Source organism: Geotrypetes seraphini, chromosome 17 (assembly GCF_902459505.1).
Source record: "Geotrypetes seraphini chromosome 17, aGeoSer1.1, whole genome shotgun sequence".
Classification (NCBI taxonomy): Eukaryota; Metazoa; Chordata; class Amphibia; order Gymnophiona; family Dermophiidae; genus Geotrypetes; species Geotrypetes seraphini.
This window is the reverse complement of record NC_047100.1, coordinates 45,817,942-45,843,388: the sequence shown is the minus strand read 5'-3', so window position 1 is coordinate 45,843,388 and position 25,447 is coordinate 45,817,942. Positions and strand designations below refer to the sequence as shown.

General features: G+C 41.8%; 1 protein-coding gene across 2 annotated transcripts; it reads right to left on the bottom strand.

Moving 5' to 3' along the window:
- Nucleotides 1-774: 774 nt before the first annotated feature.
- TUSC2 (tumor suppressor 2, mitochondrial calcium regulator) lies at nucleotides 775-24,528 on the bottom strand. Of its 2 annotated transcripts, XR_004537327.1 has the most exons (4): nucleotides 24,152-24,528; nucleotides 18,098-18,218; nucleotides 16,051-16,619; nucleotides 775-4,593 (listed from the first exon to the last, which is right to left on the bottom strand). XR_004537327.1 is itself a non-coding variant. In XM_033925912.1 (3 exons), the coding sequence occupies exons 1-3, from the start codon at nucleotides 24,295-24,297 to the stop codon at nucleotides 16,554-16,556; spliced, it is 333 nt and encodes a 110-aa protein (XP_033781803.1). In that variant the 5' UTR covers nucleotides 24,298-24,528; the 3' UTR covers nucleotides 14,412-16,553. The 2 variants fall into 2 exon arrangements, 1 of the variants encoding a protein (XP_033781803.1); XM_033925912.1 differs by lacking the exon at nucleotides 775-4,593 and having other exon boundaries at nucleotides 14,412-16,619.
- Between the last annotated feature and the right edge of the window lie 919 nt (nucleotides 24,529-25,447).

Sequence of the window (25,447 nt, the reverse complement as noted above, 5' to 3'; positions counted from 1 at the left end):
GGGAGCAAATTTCTTGTTATCAAATCCATGTAAATGTATTTGAGCCAGAGCAACTTTGAACCTTTTTGGATGCAAAAAAATTAATGCAATAGTATTAGAGCTGTAAAGAAAAGAAGGCCGGTTTATACCATGTTAAGCTTTACTTGTAACCAGGGCCGGATTAAAGGATAGGCTAGTACGCGCGTGCCTAGGGCTCGAAATCGTCAGGGGGGGCCCACTGAAGGAGGGCAAACACTGGCCTAGGTGACTATGGAGTTCACTCAGTTAGGGCCCCTTTTACAAAGCTATAGTAGCAATTCTCCCATGGCAAATGCACCAAAGTCCATTCAATTCCTATGGGCTTCAGTGCATTTGCTGTGGCAGAATTGCTATAAGGAGCCCTAAGGCAGGCATTAGATTCAACATGAGTTTGAAGTTGGTTGAATACCACTCGCTCAAGTACGGTAGTTTTGAAAGAAATGGAAGGTTTGATACTATCCAGTAGTTATTTGGAATAAGAGGATCTGCATTGCTTTTTTTCAAGGGTGGCTTAAATGCTACTGGAACACTGCCTAAGTGTCAAACCTTGAAGTCATATTGAGCATTGGAAAAATAATTAATTAATTAAAATAGTGCACATTTAATTTTCCCCGCCACCAAATTTCCCCATCCCACCCCACCTGGCTACTTTTTCGTGCCACCCGGCTGGAAAAAATTTCTGGAGAGAACACTGGCCTTGCATATGAGCGTGCAGAATTTAAGCAAAAAAGAAAAAATACTCTGCTGCTTTACAAATTATGTATTCATTTAATTTATTAAGATTCAAACAAATTAAACAGATGCAGTCAACATATAGCAGAGGAAACCATCATAAATATTATTTACATATTTTTGCTTCATATAGACTCGAGTAGAAGAAAACGTCCAAAATGATGAAAAAGCACATGGCAGCATAGAATTAAAAAAAAAGAGACAGAGACATAATGCTGTTTGGGCAAATGTAAAACATTTACAGGGCTGGACAATGTTAGAAACCTTGGGCAGCAGCCAAACTTAAAGGAGCCACAGCATAAATGGCTCTCTTTTCCATTTTCTCTATTTTTGGACTTTTACTTACATTTCAACTCTCATTTTGTTTATATAGTGATATATCACCAAAAGACCTGGCTAAAGGGTGTAATGCAGAGTCGAACGCCGACTCTAACATTCCCTAATGCACAAAAAATACTAACATATAGGACAGGCACCAAACAGCACTGTCTTGAGTAAAAACACTGCTTTACATTTGCCCAATCATTTGCAAGATTTGGACACAGCTATTTACAGTATTTCATAGTGAAACATCCCCTTTTAAGGGAGATCCAGTCAAATCATCCTACCCCCACTGGCTGCAGTGGTGTAGAGGTGTTCTACTAGACTGACTACAGGTAACCAAGCCAAAATTCAAGCTGGAGTTACATTCAACCCTTTCTGAATCATGGTTTTGATTCTATGTGCAAAATCTTCCTCTGTCTCAGGTCATAGTGCTGTGGAGACCAGGGAAGGGAGGCAACGGATGATTCAGCTCCAAGATGCCCCTTCAAGTCTTCCAAATTGTTTGGGAGCTTGGGAGTGGGGGGTTCAAAAATGAGGGAAGAATGTATATATGTGACTATCTCTTAGAAAAGGTGACTAAAGTCACCAGAAAACCCCCCCCCCCCCTCCGAGGTTCTATTGAATTCTGTCAGAGCAAACAATTCGTAAATATAACAGTCCAAATCCTATCCTCTTTATGTGGGGGAAAAAAAATTTTTTTTAAGTAGCAGAAGGTGACAATGGATCAGACAAGATGAAGAGCGAAGTTTTATTAAATTAGGCTAATGCTGAAAGCACAAAAGATCCTTTAAATTCCTGACTCTGCTATAAGCTACTAGTCTTTATTAGAAAAAGAATCAATATTCTTTATAAGGGGCCTCGTCTCCCATTGAACATGGTGGCTTTGCCGATTGATAGGGGTGGCCTTGGTTTGCTGCCTTTACGTCAGTTTGTGGATTCTTGCCATATGAGAGACATACATGATTGGTTTCTTTCCACGTTTTATTTTTCTTGGACTCTGGTGGAGCTTCATTTTTGGAAGCCTTATCACTTGATATCTTCTTCATTCCTCTCAGTTAGATTCTGCTGTCCTGAGGAACCCTTATTACTTTTTGCTTGCCCACTTAAGAGCCACTTGGCATCAAATTTGCGGAAAATTGGCTTTTAATTTTCAAATTACTCCTTTGTTGCCTATTAGTGGTAACGGATCCTTTCAACCTGCTGGTTTCAGGGCAGATAGGAGAGGGATTCTTACCTACTTGTATCAAATCCTCGGAGATGATGGTACTCTGCCAACCTATTCTCAGCTGCATACTGAATATGGGTGGCCTCATTTAGATATTTTTTCATATCTCCAATTATGGCATTATGTATCCTCCCTGCCCTCCAAATTTTTGTGTTGACTCTTATCAGAGGTGCTTTGGTTGGAGGCCCAGATGATAGTACCTTTAAAGTACTTTCGACATTCAATGTTGGAGTGTTCTCTCCTTATGGATTATGATAAAGTGGCCCAAGCTTGGAATGCTAAATTGCAGATAAATTTACAAGGTATTCACCTTAAACGTTTTTTGTCATTGCTTCATAGTCTACTGCCTGACCTTTCTTATTTTGAGATGGGATACAAATTTCTTTGTCGCTTATTTATGGCACCTTGGCAAGCCTATCCTATGGTTCTTGTCTGAAATGTAGTCACTCTAAAGCGATATTATCTCATATGTTCTGGAAGTGTCCTTTGATTCGCAGTTTTTGGTCAGAAGTTTTTTTCCCAGGTTAGTCGTATGTGGCATGTTAAGTGGCTTTGTAATAGTTATAGCCTATTTTGGCTTTTTGATATTCAACGTCCGATACCTAAGGGAATAAAGGTTTTTTGAAACGGGTGATTCTTTTGGGATGGAAAGCTATTCTCTATTTATGGATAAGGCCTACAGGTCCGATTTATGGTCACTGGCGAGCCTGTATGTTACATCTTGTGCTCATGAAGGCTATGTCTATTTCTGATTTGGATACAAAAATTTGGCAACCATTTTTTGATACCTTGACCCCCTACTGCTCGCAGTTGTATTTTATTAGTTAGACCTTAAGTTGTTTTTTGGCTTATTTCTTTTCTATGTGGTCCTGGGAGGGGGGCTGGGGAGGTTTTTTGGGGGAAGGGTAGTTATGTAGTTATGTTTTTCTTCTGTTATTGTATCTGAAATACAGTTGTGTTCATGTTATTCTTTAAGACATGTTCACTTTTGTATTCATCTATTGTACATGATACATTTAATAAAAATGACATTACGTTATAAGGGGCCAGTGCTTCTTTTACAGTACAATGTCCTGGGAGAACTGGTTCAATTCGGTGGCGCATGCTTTTCTTCCTTTCTATTTTTCAAGAATTCTCTTCTATCGCATGTTTGTGCCTCTTTCAGACACTCCTCAATACATTTACTGGAAGAAAACGGAATCGTATGCACCAAATCGAGCTGAACCAGTTCTCCCTGGATATTGTAAAAATATTAAGGAAAACACTGGCCCCTTATAAAGAATATTGATTTTTTTTCTAATAAAGATTAGTAGCTTATAGCAGAGTCAGGAATTTAAAGGATATTTTTGTGCTTTCTGCATTAGGCTATTTAATAAAAGCCTTCATCTTGCTCTTCATCTTGTCTGATCCATTGGTTTTTGTTACTATGGTCTAGGGATCATACCTGCCTCTCTTGTGTTGATAAAATTAAAAAATGTTACAGAAGTTCAACTGTGTAACTTTTTCAGACTGCTTATGGATCCATGACTTAGTTCTTTTCAACATTCTGGATCTGCCACTTTAGTCACCTTTTTCCTAGAGATCACATACTTAGATCCCAAAAATTAATAAGATATCAAAATGTTCCCCTTTAAAACTTACATTTTGAAAATGTTTAAAATGTTCCCCCTTCCAAAAATGGAACTACTAAACAGATTACCAAATTGATTTTTTTTTCTTTTTAGCGTTTCAAAAACAACAACAAAAAATCAATTACAGAAATGCAGACTGAGTCAAATTTCACAACACCAGACACAGTGAAGAAGAAAGATTATGTCAGCCAAGCTGACTCATCAGGCAACCAATGGTATCAAAATTAGGCCAGGAACTCTGCCTTATCGGGTCTGAAGTGGTTTGCAGCCTATTGAAAAAAGTCATTCATGCCTTAAACTGTACTTTGTAAGTGGATCTCAAAGCTCTTCAAAATTCTAATGAGAAGAAACAAGTTACTGAGTTCTAGGAGAGCCAGTGACAATGTTGAAAAAAATAAAAAGCTAACGTAACTTGGTCAAGGTCAAAAGTACTAGTTAGTACTTCTGGAAAATGATCTCAGGAGTTCTAATTCTGCTTAGCACTTCTTGTCCCCTTGTATGTAAAGGATGACTGACCACAAACAGAACAGCACCTGAGCCCAGATAAGTGAAAGGGTGAGGCACAATCTCATAGGCATCGTCCAGGCATGGGACTCTTCTCTGTATAATGCGGCTTTAGTATATGGACCAGTATGTCACAGCAGGCTGGAGAAGGCATCTTCCCTGTGAATGAACATCATCAAATGTTTCAAGAAAACTAGCTACTCTCTATGCAAAGTCAACCTAGTAATAAAATATTTTGCTGACCTTAAAATCATAATTCTCGACCTGAATCAAGTAGCAAGGGCTTGGCCATATTAATGAAGGATTTCATGAGTAGCTGAGCAATTGAAAGCAAGATTTGGGGTTTTTTTTACAGTCAAATTCTCACTTATATATGGTTTATCTAACTAGTTACTCTTGAGACCTCTTTTTCTCCAAAGTTTTGAGGTTAAATTATTGATTGTGAGGTCACACTCTTATCCATTTGAAAATTATATTGTTCAAGTAAATGTACTGCCAACATAATGCTCAAGGACCACTTAGCAATTGGCCAGCTCTACTAGTCATAGATGTCCACCAGGATGGGTGTATTTATTGCTTAATCAAGGAGCATAGCCTACTGCCAACAACCTAACTGGCACCCTTTCAAAACAGTCTAGTAACTTGCAGTAGGATGTGACTAAGCAGATATGCCAATTGTTTACCTCTCCTAAGGTGAGAAGCAGGGGCCTATTCTGATTTCTATATCATTAAGCAGCAATTATTGTTTGTAGTACACATTACCGATTAGAAGAACAGCCTTATTTGCAGGAAAAAGATGATGAACCAAAGAAATCCCACTAAGATAATGGTTATGCGTGACGGAAAGGGAAACGTGGCATAAGCTGAAAAAACATCACCAACTTTTCCTGAGATAGACAGACACCTTGAACAAGCTGATCAAATCTGTTTTGCTCCCACTGCACACATGGAATAAAAATAGTAACTTAGAGGGAGTCAAAATATTACTTTAGTCTTAGGAGTAAGCTCTGCTCACCAATATACTGTTACACAAGCAAAATCTAGTTGCTCTGCAACAGAACTTCCCAAATTATGGGTCAGAACACCGAATAAGTTGCAAAATCTGCATTTGGGGGTTGGGATCTGGGTAGGTTTTCCATAGATCACATGTGCCAAACACAAGGCCCGCGGGCCGAATCCGGCCTGCCTGGCTGTTTTATGCGGCCCGCAGCAACTCTGCGCCTTATACTACACTAGGGGTGTCCAATCCGCGGGCCATAGGCAGCTGGCTTGAAAGTGATGCGACATTTTGCTATTTGCCACCCCTGGGTGTTTACCTTCTGGCCGGCTCTCTCCTCCTCACTGCTGCAATCGTTTTTGTGCACAAAACTGTGGGCGACAGCTTCTTGCATGTCCTGCACTGCATCCGAAAGCCTTCCCTCTGATATTGCAATATCAGAGAGAAGGCTTCCGGTTCAGGCGCAGGACACGTGTAGGAACTGCCACCTGTGGCTTTGTGCACAGAAATGACTGCGGCAGTGAGGAGAAGGGAGCCGGCCAGAAGGTAAACATCCGCCGGAGGGAGGCAAGTACTTGAGGCACAGAATGGAGGGAGAGAGGCGTGTTGGGACTGGAGAAGGAGGGAGCACAAACTTCAGACAAATGATGGAAGGAAGGAGGGAGGGGACATGAACTTGGGACAGGAGAGGAGTGAGGTAGAGATGTATGGGGAAGAAAGAGATGTCAGACCACTGGAATGGGAAGGAGAGAGAGAGAGAGATGCCAGACCACAGAATGGAAGGGAAAGAAGGGAGAGATATGCTAGACTGCAGGGAGGAGAGATGCCAGACTGTAGAAAGGAGAGGAAAGAGATGCTAGAGTTCGGGAAGAAGGAGGGAAGAAGAGAGAGATGCCAGACCATGGGAGAGGAGAGATTCCAGTCTATGGGAAGGAGAGGAGAAAGATGCCAGACTATATAAGGGGGGAAGGGGGAAGATAGAGTTGTCTGATCATGGGAGAGGGATGAGTTGGTACACAGGGATGTAGGGGAAGGGGAGATAGAGGGAGGAGATGGTGCACAACAATGGGTGCGGCAGAGAAGTGATAAGAAATGCTTCTTAAGGATAGATGGGAATAGGGGAGAAGAGGGAGGAGATGGTACACATGGATAGATGGGAAGGGAAGACATGGAAAAGTAGATAGATTTTGAGAAAAAAGTTGAATGTTAAAAGTTAAAAGTTAATGCTAAAGATGGATGTATAAACAAATAGAACTTACTTATATATATATATATATATGGAAGATATATGTCTCAGTGGATTGATCAGTTTTTTCTTGAACGTTCAGAGATGTAACTCTAATGGGGAGTGACAACCCCTCTTGTGGACTTCACCATCCAGTCATAGAATTTAAATCATGTGATCAATCTCTCAGACATAATAATATTCTCATTTTTTAAATATTATGTTACTTCTTTTTTGTTATATTTCTTAAAAGGGGTTGCAAAAATCAAATAGCAAAAAGGTCACAAATCTATAAAAATCTTCACTTAGCTTTAGACTTTGTCCGGGGGTCTCTCAACGTGGGATTTGGGGAACTCCCCAGTAATCTTAACTTCAATCTGCTCTGCACAAGAAAACAAAAAAGCAGTAAACATTCAGCAAGAACTGTCAATGTAAAGGTGGAATCAATCTCTCTACCTATCTGTGTGCAGTCAGTATTAACACTTTTGTATAGCTCTTCACAAACAGTGTACTTAAATCAGAGTGACTCAGATATTCTGCCACCCAAAAATGCTCATCTTTTTGGCTGCCCTGAAGCAAGCTACTGGAAATTCAAACCCAGAGTGTTTGTCATCTGACAGGGAGGGATGTAAGGAATTGTATGCTGTTCTATGGGAAAGAGGATTACTGTGGTAAGTACCTAATCCTTCATTCCGGTGCATTCAGCATATTATTCCTTATGGAAGGGACTTACGAGAGCAGTCCCTTGAGTCTAGGGCAGGACAAATGAGCCTGTGACTAGCACCGAGGACCCAAAATCTGTGCCCGTTTGTACCGTCACATCCACTCTGTAAAATTTCATAAAAAAGGTATGGAAACTGGATCAAGTGGCTACCCTACAACTTTCATCAGGTGGCACAGCCCTGGACTCGGAATCTGCTTCAGAGACCCGAATAAAAAACTTCCACCCCTTCCGATTAATGATAGTGTGACTTGTTCAGTACGGGATTCTGCAATCATTTCGTAGTTAGGCTGATCAGTATTGCGTGACAGTGTCCTAGGTTGTCACTCCCCATTAGAGTTCCATATCTCTGAGCGTTCAAGAAAAAAATGATCAATCCACTGAGACATATAGCATCTTTCATATATATAGGAGTAAGTTCTATTTGTTTATACTTCAGTATACATCTTAGTATATTTTACTTATCTCCTCATACAAACCATAGTACCCTGTCCCACTATAGTTGAAAGATGGAGTGAAGGAGAGAAAACAACAAATGGAGAAGGTGGCCCTGGATACACAGTTAAGAGCACAGACAGAAGGAACTGCAGCCAGAGACTGGGAAAAGATGGTTTGAGAAACAAATCACCAGACAACAAAGGTAGGGGAAATGATTTTATTTTCAATTTAGTGATTAAATTGTATCAATTTTGAGAATTTACATCTGCTGTCTATAATATTTTGCACTGTTCAGAAAGAAATGCACTTGTTTCTATTTCTCTGGGGCTGTACTGCATGCAGAGTCTTGAATCTTAGGGTTTTGTTTGTATATATTAGTACTTTTAGTTTGTGTCCTCTATCTGCTTAGGGGTTATCTGTGTTCTGGTAGAAATGAATGTTGAGAAGCATACAGTGTGCTTTGTGTGGTTTAATTTTGTGGTTAACCAAAAAAACTAATGTACAAGATGCAGGCAAAATTTATTGTACCAAAATTAAGATGCAGTAATATTAAAAAACCTTTTTACCAACCAGGGGACCCGACACGGTCCGTGTTTCGGACAACACACCTTCGTAAGGGGTCCGTGGTAAATAAGGTATAAAGAATACCGCAAAGAATAAAGGTAACAACAAAAGCCTGTGTGATTAGTTCGCCAAGGGTCGCTGCCAAAAGTGAAGCTCCTCTTTATACCTTATTTACCACGGACCCCTTACGAAGGTGTGTTGTCCGAAACACGGACCGTGTCGGGTCCCCTGGTTGGTAAAAAGGTTTTTTTATATTACTGCATCTTAATTTTGGTACAATAAATTTTGCCTGCATCTTGTACATTGTCTGCAGTTTTTTTGGTTTTCTTGGTTCGGCGTTTTCACTGCAGATTTGGTTGGATTTCCTCTTGTTGCTCTTTAATTTTGTGGTTAACCATTATGTGTTGTTAATAAGATTATATTGTGTGTATATATGAAAAATGAATGGAAAAAATGGTATTACAATTAGTACTATTATGGGGGTGGGGGCGGAGATTGGGCGAGATCTAGCCCACGACTTAGCCTGTGTTTTAGATTTTGGCCCCTTAATGTGATTGAGTTTGACACCCCTGCCATAGATGCATTGTTGTTCTGAGCCTTGGGAGAGGAGGGTTTCGTATAATTTTATTTGGATGCAATCACGATGTCGCAGCCATACAAAAAGACTGATAAGCACTGATCTAAGAGGCAGAACTCAGCCTTTGGAGAGTTCTCTGAACAGAAGACAAGCTTAGCAAAGCTGGGATTACTTTCAATACATTTTCCACAAACTATGACCCCCCTTGTGCTAATATTTGGTATACTAATGACAGCAATGAGATGCCCTCTTTACAGAAAAGATGGAGGAGCTTTAAAAAGTAAAAGCAAAGAAAGGAGAGCCAAGTTTCCTGGTCCTCATAAAAGCATAGAAGGGTTTCACCGCTACCAAAAGAGGTGAAAGAGCTTAAAGATATAAGTAGTGGCAGATAATCTAGGAATCAGAGGGAATGCATCCTGTTGTGGTAAGACACAAAACCCTCATAAGCATATATACTGAAGGTTGCATTCTTCATAGTTAAATGATGATGGGGTTAAGACCCCCCAAAAAAACTAGACCTTGTTAAAATATACAGAATTGCTGTGCATTTTACCCCGTGGTCCCTTCGCAAGCATGCAAAAATGAGCGCAGGACTTGTTTGATGCCAGCATTTTACTGAACAGATGGCTCAAACCAAGGGAGAAATGTAAATAGAAGTGGTTGAATTATGCTTGTTTGTTTTGCTATTAACAAGAAAAACTCATCTTTCCAACACCCCATTTTCGGGATCTTCCGCAACTTCACCACTTGCTGAACTGAGCCAGGCTGATATTACAGCCTAAGGTAGCTGTGATGCCATAGCTTCATTAGAGCAGTGAACAAACTGCTAATTGTACTATTAGCCCACTAGTAAACAATACCCCTCAAGTGAACAGGAACACACACAGGACAGATGCACTAATGAGCTTCTTCCATTAGCAAAGTCATCCATAAATCAGAGTGCAGCAATATACAAAAATAACTGAAAAGTGAGCTGCTGATCTATGTTTTTGAAGGGTTACTCCACACTTCTCAACTCTTTTTGACTTAAGAGTCTGAGCTAATTTCTGAGTATACTCGTATTCTTAGAGGTTTGGCCGAGTCAGACTTTGCAATATAGTTTTGAGGGGAGGAGTTATAATGTGCTGTCACATAGCCCCAAGCTGATTTCAACAATGTGTACTTTTTAAAGTAAATGAGCCAAGGTGGCTTATTTACTTTGTGCTACCAAATAACTGGTATATTCTGCAATACAGTTAATAAAACAAACATCTTCAGTGCAAATTACAGCTTAAAGGGAATAAGGATTAGGTACTTACCTTGATAATCCTCTTTTCTGTAGAACAGCATATGATTCCTTACAGATGGGTTCTATACCCCAACTCGCGAGTTGGATTGCAGAAGATGTCAATCTTTTTTTCAGCTCCGCTTCCTTGTTTCCTTGGACAGTGCCCTCTCTCTTCAGTCCATACCAAAGCAAGTGATAACTCTTAAAAGAGAGAAATTACAATGAGGGATTTGGGGAGCTCCCCAGTAATCTTAACTGCAATCTACACAGCCCTGGACTTGGCCCAAGACAAAACCACACTTCTGGTGCAGTGAGCTTTCAAGGCCACTGGTAGGTGCTTACCACAGCCAATAAACACTACTGAGATAGCCATGCATATCCATTGTGACATAGAAGACTTAAAGGCTGGTTTTTACTTATGATTAGAGCTGGATAAGACAAACAGGTGATCTAAAAGATGAATCCAGCAACTGCAAAATCTTGTCCTGCTTCTCGCTCGTGGGCCATAATACAAGAAGTCGAACTTCCTGATTGATGTGAAACGCCGAAACTACTTTTGGCAGAAAAGAAGGCACAGCACGCAAGGATATCCCTGCTTGTTTTTCTGAGAAAATGCTCTTTACATGATAGAGCCTATAAGAACATAAGAAGCGCTATCTCCAGATCAGACCTTCGGTCCATCAAGTCCGGTGATTCGCACATGCTCCCAACATCCTCCTTGCTGACCTGATTGCTACTAAAAAGACTGTCTTTGTGGTAAGATCCACAAGAGATGCTTTCAATAAAGGCTCATTCGGGGCCTTAGAGAGAGCCCTGGAGACCATGTTAAGATTCCATGTAGGAAAGGGCTGCTGAACTGGAGACATCCATATGAGAAGCCATTGATGCAGAGAAAGACTAGCCATGTGAACCTTAAAGAAATCTCCAGTCTGTTGATGTACTCTGTGAGAGCAACCATCGGCCTTGTGCTGGATGACCTCCGCCGCCCCCCCCCCCCCCCCATAGCTATAAAGACTGACATCGGTCGTTAGGATCACCCAGGGCTTTATCTGGAGAGGAGGACCTCTTGAGAATAATTCTGGCCAGAACTACCATTGCAAACTTTGGCATGCCTCCACTGTCCATGTTAACTCTGTCTGGAAAAAGTTGGACCAGGGGGACCAACACACCAGTAGAGCATGCTATAGAGGGCTTAGGTGAGTTCTCGCCCACAGAATTACTTCTATGGTTTCCAACATGGACCCTAGGACCTGCATATAATGCTAGGCCATAAGAGTTGGCCTAGTCAAAATCTCCCTGATCTGCTGCATCTTCAGTTTGTGTGGTTCTGTGAGATACAGCCCTCTGCCATGTTGATTAGGATACTCAAATACTCCAGACACTGAGTTGGCTGCAGGTGGCTTTGTTTGAAATTGATAATCCACCTCAAGTCCTACCAAAAGCTGAACTATCTGGGTCACCACCCGGTGACAGTCCAGCACGGATGGCGCTCTGATCAGCCAATCGTCCAAGTAAGGATGAACCTGAATTCCTGCCTTATGCTGGTATGCTGCTGCCACTACCATGACCTTGGTGAAGGTGTGAGGTACAGTTTCCAAACCAAAAGGCAGTGCCCCAACAGCTGAAAATGATTCTCCAGAACACGGAACCAGAAAAATTTCCTGTGTTCCAGGAAAATAGGAATATGCAAGTAGGCCTCCATCAGATCCAGGGTAGCCAAGAATTTGCCTGCCAACCTTACCATCCTGAATCTGGGCATCTTCAAGGCCACTTTGATAGCCTTGAGATCCAGGACTGGACTCCCAATCATTTGAATCTTTCTTGGCTATGAAAATGTATATGGAGTATCTCCTGGTGCCCAAGTCTGCAACTTTTAACAATCTGTGTACAGTGACTCTGACTTTGGCAGCCTTCTCCGGTCGTCCTTTCAGAGAGTCCAGAAAAATCGCCCTGAGCAGTCAACTGAACTCTAGCTTGTATCCCTCATGTATGATGTCCAGTATCCATTGGTCTGTGGAAATCTGTGTCCAAGTCTCACAGAACTCCCCTATGTGGGGAAATTTGGAGGATGACCTGGCATCATTGGGACTTCTTAGAATTGGCTGTTAGGTGACAGTCTCCTTTGTCTGGATCCTTGAAAGGACCTTTGGGATGCAGGCCCCACACACTCCTAACTTGGACTCCTGTAGCCACGAAAGGAACTACAGCTGAACCCCCCCGATCCTTGTGGTTTACTGTCTGGCAAGGACTTGGGATGACAATCCATCAGACTAATCTGGAGGCTTCAGCAACCCCAGACCCATGGAGGGACTAGAGGAGGCTAAACTCACAGTTCTCAAACCCTCCCCCCTCGCATGCCCCGTGGCACACGGTACAAAGATGCTTCTCAGGCAACCATCCAACATATTCCTTACAAGATACAAAGATCAAACCACCTGTTTGGGGAGTTCATTATAATTGATTTAAACCAAAATCGAGGTGTTTTGAGGCAGATAGAGGCTTTTAAAATAAAACAGAGAAATCCAAGATGGCTGCAGCAGGTGCTTTTTGGTGCTAAAAAAACCCCAACCAGCCGTGGGAGCAAAACTAATTTTCAAAAATCATGAAAATAGGATTTTAGAGGTTGCAGACCCTATGTTTCTATATGTTTCTTGGGACAACCCCAAAAATCCTTTAGTTTTGCTAAATTCAGACCCACCCCAATGTCTCCCAATAGACAGCAATAATCTGTACTCACAGAACTGCCATGTGCCTGCTTCAGCTTCTTGCTATAGCTGGAAATGGAGGAGGATCTTCTACCTCAGATGGGCAGGGGTGGCTCGTTTCTTTGGGCTGCCTTTTACTCAGGTCACAGAGAGCCTGAAACCCTCAACCCCACTTTCTCCCACACAATTTTTCAGTGGGGGGGGGGATGAAGCCGACCACTGCCAAGCCTCCCAACCAGTCATGGGGTCAATTCAGCCTGCGCTGATCTCCACAGTAGCAAGCACCACTCCCAGGGGACCTATCCCTGAGCTTTCAAGTAATTCTGAAGGCTGGCAAGGCAGGTACTCTTTCAGAAGGGTTGCCCTCCTGGCTGCAGACCCCAACATCTGGATCCTCTCCCAGGCAGCTGTCCTAGGACTACTGGGAACCTCTTAGCACAGGAAAGCCTCTCGAAAAATAATTGGATATAACCCAAAAAGAAGAAATCCACTGCAGAGCAGATGAAAAAATGCCTTCTCAGCTCACTTGCAAAAGTTAAGACTGAAGAGAAAGGACACTGGCTAGGAAGGAGCAGGGGCTGAGAAAAATGATTGACATCTTCTGCAATCCAACTTGCGAGCTGGGGTATAGAACCCATCCATAAAGAATTGTATACTGTTTGTACAGGAAAAACTACTTCTGCAGTTAATTCAGTGGCACTTATAGGATCTTATTGCAAAAAGCCTATTTCATTTGCTGCATGATAAACTGTTACTTATGTGCATTTTGCTTAAAAGGAATGTGGGCAGAAGTGAAAGTTCTCTTGTGAAGATGTTAGAAATCACTGTCACTAGATTTTTCCGGATGGCCAGGTAACCAGATTTCTAGTATCACAGAAGGCTCAAAATAAGAGATTTTGGCAGAAAAGGTGGTGGTTTTTTTGTTCCAGAGGGCTTGATAACATTTATATTCACCTAAAGAGGGCTCAGCAGGTATGTGCTGAAAAAAATCTGTATATTTAATGGACTGATGAGGGACAGACACAGACCTCAGATAACCCAGGCATGGCTCCAGGATCATACCAAATGCTAGTTGTGTCTTCTGCAACTTGTCCACTTGTGCTCCTGCTCCGCCTGCTTCCTTCTCAGCAGTGAGAAGAAATGGTGGACTGGGAGAAATGTTGTTGCACCCCTGAGCAGTCACACTGCATGGTTCAGGTCAACAGTTGCGCTGCAGTCCAACTGCCCTGCTATACTGTATATGTATCCTGGCTTTTCATCGGGGGTTTCAAGCAGCGCTTTTCTTACAACTCTCCACATATCAGTTATTCCACGTATCTACCACCATAGGACTTTCAGGGACACCTGAAGAAGACTATCTTATTGAAACGCGGACGAGATCCTTTAGGTTTTTATGTGGATTATTTTATTTTCATGTGGATTGCTTAATTGTACCTTTGGAACTTTGAAATTTTCAATAAAGTCCATCTCAGGAACATCGTCACTCCAGTGGGGGGTTTTTTTTTTTTGTTTGTTTGTTTGTTTCTCCTGCCACATAAGAGTCAATTATAGCAGAAAATGAAAAATGGTTTGGTCACACCTTAACTCTAGGTAGTGGGACAGTTCCCTCCCACTCCTCAAATCAGAGCTCACTGGGGCATTAACATAAGGAGCATTAAATTGTTATTTTAAAACTCCTTTTCAAGCTATCCTAGCCAGTGAAATAACACCCAGTACGCATACATCCCAGCTCTACATATTAGAAGAGTTACTGGTGGTTCCACCAAGCAGCTTTTGCCACACTAACATCCCAGAACAGTATTCTATTGCAAAAATTTGACATAAAATGTAGGTTAATTCATTGTTAGCTTAACTTTGGCCTGCATGCCTAGAAACAAAACACCGACAACACAATAGCCTTCAATGCTTACATACTACAGTTTACAATTTCAGAGCAAAAAGCTGGAGAGAAAGTAGCAATAACTGCCAACTCTAATGCTATCAGTCAATCATATTTTTCACATGAAATGGATAAGATGGTGTCCCCAATCGTTTTCAACTGACTTTGTACCCTGAAATTTAAAATTTTCCTCCTCTTTCATTCTCTATTTGATGGAGAATCTAAATAAAACAAATTTTTTTTAAATAAATAAACGCAGAGGAAAAGAAGAACTTCAGCCAACTCAGAAGACAAGCTGATAGAATCCACAAAATTTTAAGCACTAAGAGAATACAGATCAGCAAAATAAATAGGCAAATTGGAATGAGGGTGGCATTTAAAGCAAGAACATTTCTCTCATTGTTTTAGAGGAAACTCCCAAACCCAGAAGTGATAGTCCCACTCACATCAGCAATTCTGGGAGCTCAGTCTCACTAAACACAGAGCAAAATGGAAGATCTTTAGTCTACACCAGGGGTTCTCAACCTAGCCCTCTGGCCCTTCCTAACCAGTGCTGTTTTCAAGGTATCGCTAATAAATATGTGTAAAGTATCTGCACAGGACTGGGTTGAAAATATGCAATTTGATGCCCAGTGCTCCTTCCCCACCTCCATCACAGTGAAGGATGTCACCACAGCAGCTACTTGGAGTAATGCTAAGAAAATGTTTACGATTACTAGCATAGACACAGTAACAGTTAACAACCTATCCTGCTTCCTGGGCAGAACTAGGCTCACCAGCAGCCCTCATGTCCTACTTCATGGAAGAGAGAATATGTTAATATGAAATGCACAGAACAGAGAAGAAACCTGGACAGAAGAAGGGGGGAAAATTTCTGCTGATCCATCTCCCCTTCAGACAACAGTTCCTGGGGTGGAAAATGCAACCCGTGGCAGACCTACTTCCCAAGTTCTTTGCTGCCAAAGCCAACAGAAGGACAATGTACGATGAGCATCCCCAGCTCCTCCTAGAGGACACAGCTACAGTTACCATTCCAATATCCAACTTGGGTCCTGTTGCTGATTGGAGAGTAGGCAGCAAGGCAAAAGAAAGGATGGGGTAAAAAAAAAATATATATATAGAATGTTTGGACAACTTTACCATTCTAGATTTTCAGCTGAATATACCAATGAAAATAATTGCCTTATTTTCGGCTCCCATGTAAAATAGAGGTAGCCAACTAAATTTGATTTTAAGTTTTTACCTGCATATTAAGTCTTTTGTTTTAATGAGAGAAGGCACTTTCTCCTTCCATCTGCCTCTCTCTCTCTCTCTCATATATAACTCATCTGCCTTCCGAAACCTCTGATCTTTTCTTTCATAACCATTCTAGGGCTGGGAAACCAATCTCCACAGCATTAAGAAGGAAGTTTTTTTTTTTTTTGCACCTATCTCTGATGCTTAGTTGATGGTTTATTTTCACGGAAGGTAGATACCCTCTCCCCAGCTGTGTGACACAGGGGAATACTTATTCATTGCATTGGTCTCTACACATTCCGTTTGCAGCTTAACAGAAGACTATGTATGGTGGTCTCTGCTGTCTCCCCATTTCAACTGTCAGGAGGCATTCCAAAGTCTTACTGTACACTGTTCCTTCTTCAGGCATAGATGCCAGTATGTCCTCTGAATATATGTAGGTTACGGAAGGGCTGCATGATTATACACACAGCAATGGACCTCATTCACATCTCTCCTGGGACTTCCAGGTCACACCTCACAGATAACGACAGGGAAATCGACGTGGATTCGAGGGTGCTCCAGCTTCACAATACCCTGCAAGGAAGAAAGAGATGCAATTAGGCATATATCCGAGGATGCTGAGAGTGTAAATGTAAATCACTGGCTTTGTGCTATGGAAGGTCTCCCAGCGACATACCTTGTGATCTTGGGCCTCAAGTACAAACTCAGAGCTAGATTTGCTAACCTGCACTAATGCACATTATTATAACAAGTAAGAAAAGCATGCAGAGCGGAGCTCATGGGATTCTTTCCAATCCCTGTACGAGAATGTGCACACATATATGGTGTTTATCTGTGCCTGCATGTGTGTATACGCATACATATAAACACACACACGCATGCACGCATACCTATGTTGGCTTTCTGTATGCCTAATTGGGATGAATGGTGAAGACAATTTGAAAAGACCTTCTTCCACATTTGATTAATATTCTTACTAATTGACCATTCAGGTTTTTATCTGTCATCATTTACTATGTTGCTAACCAGTTTCTGAGGGATCAAATATGGATACTGCAAATTACGCCCCCATTATTACACTTATGCTCAATTTGCCAGCTTTCCTAATCTCTGAAAACATTTCTTCATCTGTCTAGTATACCCCTACCTGTATATATTCCTTCCCTTCACACATGGGATTTCTATCCATATGGATTCCTCACTGCTATGTCTGCAGAATGTTTGATTCAATTCCCTCTTTAACAAACAGCTCACCCCCCTCCCCAATTTGATCTACTCTATTCTTTGATATAATTTGTACCCAGGCAACACAGTGTCCCACTGATTGTCCTCCTTCCACCAGGTCTCCAAGATGCCTATTATATATACCTCATCATTCAGTGCTATATATTCTAACTCTCCTATTTTATTTTTTAGGCTTCTAACATTTGTATACAGACATTTCAAATTGTGTTTTCTCCTTGTATTTTCAGGCTGCTGAGAAGATGACAGGGACAATTGGAGTCCTTTACTCTGCCTTCCTCTTAAACACTCCTCGCTTTCTTTCACCATTATTGAAACCTCTCTATTGGGACTCCCCCACCAAGGATACTCCACCCGAACCATCCGCTTCCCCCCATCTCAGTTTAAAAGCTGCTATACCTCCTTTTTAAACGTTAGCACCAGCAGCCTGGTTCCATACAACTACACATGGAAAAAAATGTAGCACATCAGTCCCTGATTTCCCATTGATGATATAAGAAGATTAAAATTTAACTTTGATTTAAATATTGGTTTATTAAATAATATACGGTAGATTCCATTAAGTACAGTTTACATTTCCCTTTATCACTAACGACAACAAAATATTTGGGCTCTTTTCTTCAGTCACAGACTGTAGCATTCAGTGTGTCACAGACATGAACATTCTCAGTTGTTAACACAACAGAAAAAAAAAAAAAAGATCTGAGAGCTAACCTAACAGGGAAGAAGTGAGGAAAAAATGCATGGCTTTGTTAGGCTCTCCTGTGAAGTTCTGCCATACAGATATGGGACTCAAAGTGATCCATTACCTGAGGTATCAAGTTCTTGTAGACCCTTTTCAGCTTGGCTCTCTTCCTCCCATTTTTGGTGACTATTGTCTCCTCATAAAATTCATGTGCCAGATCCCCATCTTCATCAAAATACATCGATCTGTAGCAAGAAAAAGAGGTGCACATGAGAACTTACACGTATCAGCGGGGAAGAGGTGGATGGGAAGCAAACATTTCTCCATTTTTTTACCATATCCTCTGCCACCTATTGAGTAAATCTAGTAGATTTCCTGTAGACAGGAAACATGGGAGAATTCTGCCAAGTTAGTTCCGCTCTGTGCACTATAGAAGCAACAACTGGCTCTTGCATCCTTCTGTCTAAGTGCCACTGTGGGTTAACTCATAGGTCAGAGTCAGATCTGCTTGGCAAGGAAGAGTGCTAGCTTGAGTGCATTAAGCAGTGAGATTTGTGTTTATTGCCAAATATATTCATGTATACAAAAGTAAAAGAAGTGAAAAGAAAAAAAGAGCAAGAAAGTGAGGAATCCCTTTGTCTGACAGAATCTGATGTTATTATAGTTTTTATTTTTTTAAACCTGGGATTTTTGGCTCTTTTTTTTTTTTTTTGAGGCAAGGAGGGAATGCAGAAAATGCAACCACCAAGGGGGAGGGGCACATGAAGGGTGGCGAGTTCTCCTGCTCCCTGGCCCCACCAGCTTCCACCCCACAAGGTACCCAGTTAGCCTAATTCCCAGGCTTAAATGAGTTGGAGAACCAAAACAGGAGCATGGAAGAAGCCATCCATCCATCCATCCACCTGCTGGAGATAGAGAATACAGACTGACCAAGGAGCATGCCATTCGATATCTCAGATCACAAAGTAGTGCTCTCTGACAGGGAAACAAAAAGAAAAAGAAAAAAAAAGAGTAAGACAGCAGACCTTCACAAATTTTCTTTAAATCTAGGAACCAGCAGCAGAGACCCCTCTCGCTTTTCCTTCCCCACTTGAGAGAAGAGAATCACATGGGGACAAAATTTTCCCCCATCCCCATGAAAACTCATTTTCCCATCCCCACGAGTTCTTTTCCTGTCTCCGCCCCATTCCTGCAAGCTCTGTCCTCATCTGCACAAGCCTCAAACGCTTGAAAATCAATTCAAACTCTTAGTACAAGCGTTAATCCTAGGACTCCTGGACTACTGTAACTTCCTATACCTGTCATGCCCAACCAACATGCTAAAACAATTACAAACAGTCCAAAATACAGCTCTTAGACTGATTTACTCACTGAAAAAATATGACCACATTACCACTGCCTTCCGAGATTCACACTGGCTCCCAAGCATGTATACAATACAAATTCTACTGCACCCTATTCAAAGCTATCTGAGCAACCGCCTAAACAGGAAAAACACATCCAGACCAAGGAGAACTCATGCATACTTTACCCACCCCCCCAATCAAAGGTATACAAAGAAAAAAATATACGACGGACTATTAGTCACCAGAGCAGCGAAACTAGACCGCCACCTCTCCAATCTGCTGATTATAATGCCCAACTACAAAACATTCAGGAAAGAACTTAAAACCTTTCTATTCAAGAAATTTTTCCTAAACCTGATCGACTCTCCACAGATTCCGACGCATACTACATCTATTAACCATGTATTCTCCCTGGAAATGCCCAGGCCAACTCTTGTTGTAAACCGCCTAGAACTGAAAGATATTGGCAGGATAGAAAACACCAATGTAATGTAATGGCCTCCAGACAATGGTAAAGTCATACAAGTCTTTAATGTGCAAGGTCAATGAATAAGGACTCAACACGGCTGTTTTTCAGCAAGGAAGCCTTCATCAGGAGTCAACATAAATCTTATTTCAAATCCTGATAACATATTAAATAACTAAAACAGCACAAGGAATACAGCAGAAATCTTAGAATGTCAGTTAAGCAATATAGCTTGTTGTGATATAAGGGAAGATTAGGTTCTTACCTCAATAATCTTTCTAGAAGAGTAGTAGTTCTCCTTTAATTGTGAGTTGTGTAGAGGGCATCATCTACATTTTTCAGCTCCACCTCCTGCATCCCTGGGCTTGTGCTGTAGCTCCTCAGTTTATACCAAAGCAGTTGAAAACCACTGTAAGTGGAGCAAGAAAAACAGGAGGGATATAATAATAATAATAATTTTATTCTTATATACCACCAAAGCTGTAGTAGTTTGAGGCAGTTTACAATAAGAGGAGCTGGACAATCAGCGAAGATAGGTACAATGTAAAGACAGAGTACATGCGAGCGGAATACAGGGATAGGAAGGGCTAGACCGGTCAACGAACAATCAGCGAGAATAGGCGCACAGAACAGTCATCAATACATGTAGGCAGAGAACAGAGAGGGATGAGAGATCGTGGTAAAAATCGGTTGGAGTAAAGCGATAGGGCAATAGGAGTATTTAGGTTACAAATTGGTTGTACAACTTTGTTTTTACTAGTTTTCTAAAACTTAGATAGGATGGTTGGTGGTTTCTGTCATAAGGTGTATGAGGCAGAGTTAAAGATCTCAATATACATACTTTGGAGGAAAGGCAGGAGAGGCATGATAGAGATGTTTAAATACCTATGTAGCATAAATACCCATGAGGCGAGTCTCTTTCAATTAAAAGGAAACTCCAGAGTGAAAGGACATAGGATGAAGTTAAGAGATGATAAGCTCGGGAATAAGCTAAGGAAATACTATTTTACAGAAAGGATAGTAGATGCATGGAGTAGTCTCCTGGTAGAGGTGGTGGAGACAAAGACTGTGTTTGAATTCAAGAATGCGTGGGTCAACATGTGGGATCTCTTAGGGAGAGTAGGAAATATGCAGATGGGCAGACCTGAAAGGCCATTTGGCCTTTATCTGCCCTCATGTTTCTATGCTTAGAATACTAGCACTTATGCACCTATGTGTAAATGGGATCTTAAGTGCTATTCTGCAAACATCTGCTTAACTTGCATAGTGCATATGTGTAGGGGTAGTATTCACAGGAGCAAATCATGGGTGAGACAAGGGAAGGCTTTCGCTTATGTGCATAATCTTAAGTTACATAGTCACCTGCTGCATTTTACCAGTAGCACTTACCCCCCAGCTCTGTGACTAAATGTTAGGCACAAAGATATCAGACTACAGATAGCATTCCATAACAGAACATAGGCATCTAGGATCTAATAGAGAACAGGCTCTTACCACATGGTCTCGGGGTCTCTAGTTAGATAACTGCCTCCTTACTGCAGAATCCAATACAGAGGGAGCTGCTATGCTACCAAGGAAGCTAATAATAAAAAAACTAGCATTAAATCTCCAGGGCCAACTTCTGTGCCTGCTACAGACCTGACCTAAGATAAAGAGACTGTTTTAACATACCGGCTGCCCTATTTTCTGCTTATTAGCTGCAGTATTCTTAAATAAATCAAGGAGGGTTGGGATTTTGCTGTTGGTGGGCCGTGTTGAAAAGAACTAGAAATCTCCAGCCACATTCTTGGTTTGGGGACCCTTCTGTTCTCTCTTCCGACTCTACTATTCATTGGAGGTGGTGGGTTGCTTAGTTTGCTCATTTTGGGAGGGAAGTGATGTGAAAATGTGTTTGTTTTTTGGTACTTATTATACTGCCTTTATTGCTAGGCAAAACAAAGCAGTGTACAGTCATTAATAGGAACCTAGAAAGAAATACAAATGCACCGATAGGATATAAGCACAAAGGCACAGTATAACAGACAGCCAGACTATCTATGCCTGTACTCTTACAACCTACTCTATCGAAGAAACAATGAAGGCCTGAGTGAAAATATATAAATTTAGGGCATTATAAAAACAAACAGAATGATTCTATCCATTACCACAGCAGAAGAGCATTCCAAACATTAGGGCTAAGAAAAAGAAGGCACACACTTGTGGAGTCTAGGCATGCCAGAATACACAGACAAACTCAGTAGCATACCAAGGACGGGACAGTGTGGGTGGTCCACCCCGGGTGCAGGGAGTTTGGGGGGAGGGGGGATGTCACAGGGCTACAGGCAGGCCACAACCCCATGAGCACTCCATGCACCTTCCCACTACCTGAAGAAGTGCTCCACCCCAGGTTTCCACCTCACTAGGTATGCCACTGGGCCAACCTACCACCATGTAAAGAATGCAAGTCATGGGCAGGAACACAGAACAACAAAAGAAGCAAGATGAGACAGATTACAAGCACAGATAGCTTTAAGGATAAGGATCAGGAAGTGAAGATGGCGCTTATAAGTGGTATTGCAAATAGGTTCAGTCATGTCACCCCTTCTCTTTCCATGATGACACAAATGACAGAATTTTGATGACTTAGTTCCAACATAGTTGACACTACAGTAATCCAAGTTCGATACTCTGAAGGCATATGAAATTGTGACCTGGGCAGCCTTATCAAAACAAGGGTACCCAAATCAAAACTGGCATAAAGTCCAGAAACTATTCTTGACAAAGAGAACTTAACAGCAGCCATACTGGGTCAGACCAATGATATATCTAACCCAGTATCCTGTTTCCACAGTGGCCAATCCAAGTCACAAGTACCAGGCAAAAATAGTAGCAACATTCAGTGTTATTGACCACAGGGCAAGCAGTGGCTTCCCCCATGTCTGTCTCAATATCAGACTATGGACTTTTCCTCCAGGAACTTGTCCAAACCTTTTTCTAAATACCAACTACATTAACCATTGTTACTGGGTCCTCTGGCAATGCATTCCAGAGCTTAACTATTCTCAGAGTGAAAAAAATATTTCCTCCTATTGATTTTAAAGTATTTCCCAGTAATTTAATTGAGTGTCTCCTAGTCTGTAAATTTTGATAGAGTAAAAAAATTGATTCACTTGTAAACATTCTACATCACTCAGGATTTTGTAGAATGCAATCATATCTCCCTTCAGCCGTCTTTTTTTCCAAGCTAAAGAGCCTTTCCTCATATGAGAGAGTTCCATTCCCTTTATCATCTTGGTCACTCTTCTTTGAACCTTTTCTAATTCCATTATATCTAGAGATACAGCAATCAGAACGGAACATAATACTCAAGGTGAGGTTGTAGCATTGAGTGATACAGAGGCATAACATTCTTAGTCTTTATTTACCATCCCCCTTTCTAATAATTCCTAGCATCTTGTTTGCTTTTGGGGGGCTGCCGCCAGTCAGAAGGACAACTGCTACAGCGACCACATTTGAACAGTAAAAAGAAGGGTCTATTAAAATAGAGGGGTGGTGGTGGAATCCCCAGCACTGGGGAAAAAATGGAAAAGACCATCTGCGCCTAGAAGTGAGGAATTGCAAACAAAACAGCACTTGCCCTCCTGAATCACAGAAATGCACATAAAATTCCTGCATGCTTAATATGCAATTCATCTATTTTTAGCCAAATCTATTGTTTACCACAAGAAATCCTTAATTTACCAGTAAGAGGAGTCTGAGGGGACTCTAATCCTCCCTTCAGTGTATAACTTTCTGTTCCCTGAAAACTATCTGAATGACAAAACCCTAAATAATGAATGTTGACCATCTATCATGAGCCCTCATCATTCTTTGAAGGAATTCAGTTCTACATATAATCCAACTGTACGAGTTGCAGCAAATCAGGAAAATGCAAGGTTAAAAAAAAAATACACATAAATCCCATTGGCGGAACACCTTAATAACTAATTCTCTGACAGTCCACTTGGGATATGAAAAAATAAGGATCAACCAAAAAGCACAGTTACTTACCGTAACAGGTGTTATCCAGGGACAGCATGTGGGTGACGTCATCTACGGAGCCCCAGTTCAGTCTTTTCCGCGCTGGGGCTCCGTAGATGACGTCACCCACATGTGAGAATATCATGCCTGCTTGTCCTGGGATAAATATGAATATATCCCATTGTATAAGGAACATAATTGACACTGCTCACTATTTTTCAGGAGTTATCCTCCCTTAATCAGGTCAAATAGAATTAAATAAAAAGCGATTCATAGAAAACACCAGATATCAGTCACTGGCAAAAGAATAAACCTGCATCGACCGGAGATCATGAACTTCTTCCCTCAGCCCCACCCCCGGTCTTACCCCCTTCGGGTGAATATAAAGGGCGTGGCCTGCCTGACTCGCGCCAGGCTCTGCTCGGAGTTGCTGCCGCCGTTGGAGGAGCTGTCGGTGCTACTCGCCGAGGAGAAAGGCCAAATGCCCCGCGCCTTGGAGCCACTGGCGCCCATGGTCAGCACCGAGGCATCTCCCACGAGGGCAGAGAGACAGCGTCGGTCACTCGCCGCCCCCAGCGGGGCCCCCCGAAGGCCCAACCCGCCTAGAGGCGGTCACTCGCCCGGTAAACGCACGCCCTAAGCAACCGACGGCGCTGCAACCAGGGAAACCAGACGTCACTTCCGTCTCCGGCCAGCTGCCGCAGCACGTGACGAGGCGCCGAGCGGCGCGCTCTTGGCGGTTGAAGTGAGGTGAGTCGCAGCTGCGCAGAGACTCATTTATTTTTCCTCCGCGGGAACTCGTTTTCCCCGTCCCTTTCCCGCAAGCCTCAAACCCTTTAAAATCATAAGTGTTAACGAGGCTTGTGCGGTTAAAGGACAGTTTAATAATAATTTTATTCTTATATACCGCCAAAGCCGTGGTAGTTGGAGGCGGTTCACCACAAAGAAGGGTTGGACAATCAGCGAATATAGGTACAGGTGAGTAGGACACAGAGGCATGAAAGGTCTTGGGAAACAGAGTTGAAGAGATAAGGCTTTAGAACAGGTCTTGGGTTACAAATCGGTTAAACAAGTTTGTTTTTACTCATTTTCTGAAACTGAACGTTTGCAGGAATTTGGCGGGGAAATGGAGTTCCCGCGGGAACCGGTACTGAACATCAACCATAGAGTTTCAAGTTTATTAATTTTTTTAATATACCGACCATCAACTGGTATCTATCCGGTTTACAATAAAATGATAAAATAAGAATAGGAGTAATGCTTATAAAAAGTACTACTTATGAGTAAGAAGGGGTGTGTACATAGAAGACAATTTACAATAGCAAACGTGAAGGTGGGGTTAGAGGTGAGGCCCGCTAATGGCCCACTTTTACCAACCATTTTGACATTTTTATACTTATGGCATCTTAGACACCATATCTTATTGAGTTTTGATGGTTTAATACTTATATGAGGTAGTTTTTCAAGGTTCCTCCATCTTTTTGGGGATCTTTTCCAGATAAGCCCTGCCAAAAAGTTAACCCCCGCCACCCAAAAAAATTATAAAAAAGAGGCACGATCCGTAGAAAGTAAAGTGGGGGGTTCCCCCCCCTCACCCCCGTCGGAGCCCTTAAAAAATGGTCGACAGTTTATCCTATTTTTTTTATAATGTTAAGTTTCATAT

Bases quoted from the DNA above. Each gene is read 5' to 3' on its own strand.
- TUSC2 (XM_033925912.1), bottom strand. From the start codon at position 24,297: ATGGGCGCCAGTGGCTCCAAGGCGCGGGGCATTTGGCCTTTCTCCTCG. The intron at 18,219-24,151 runs GTAAGACCGGGG...TTCTTGCTACAG, and splicing joins TTTATATTCACCCGAAGGGG to ATCGATGTATTTTGATGAAG. The intron at 16,620-18,097 runs GTAATGGATCAC...TCTTCCTTGCAG, and splicing joins ACAAGAACTTGATACCTCAG to GGTATTGTGAAGCTGGAGCA.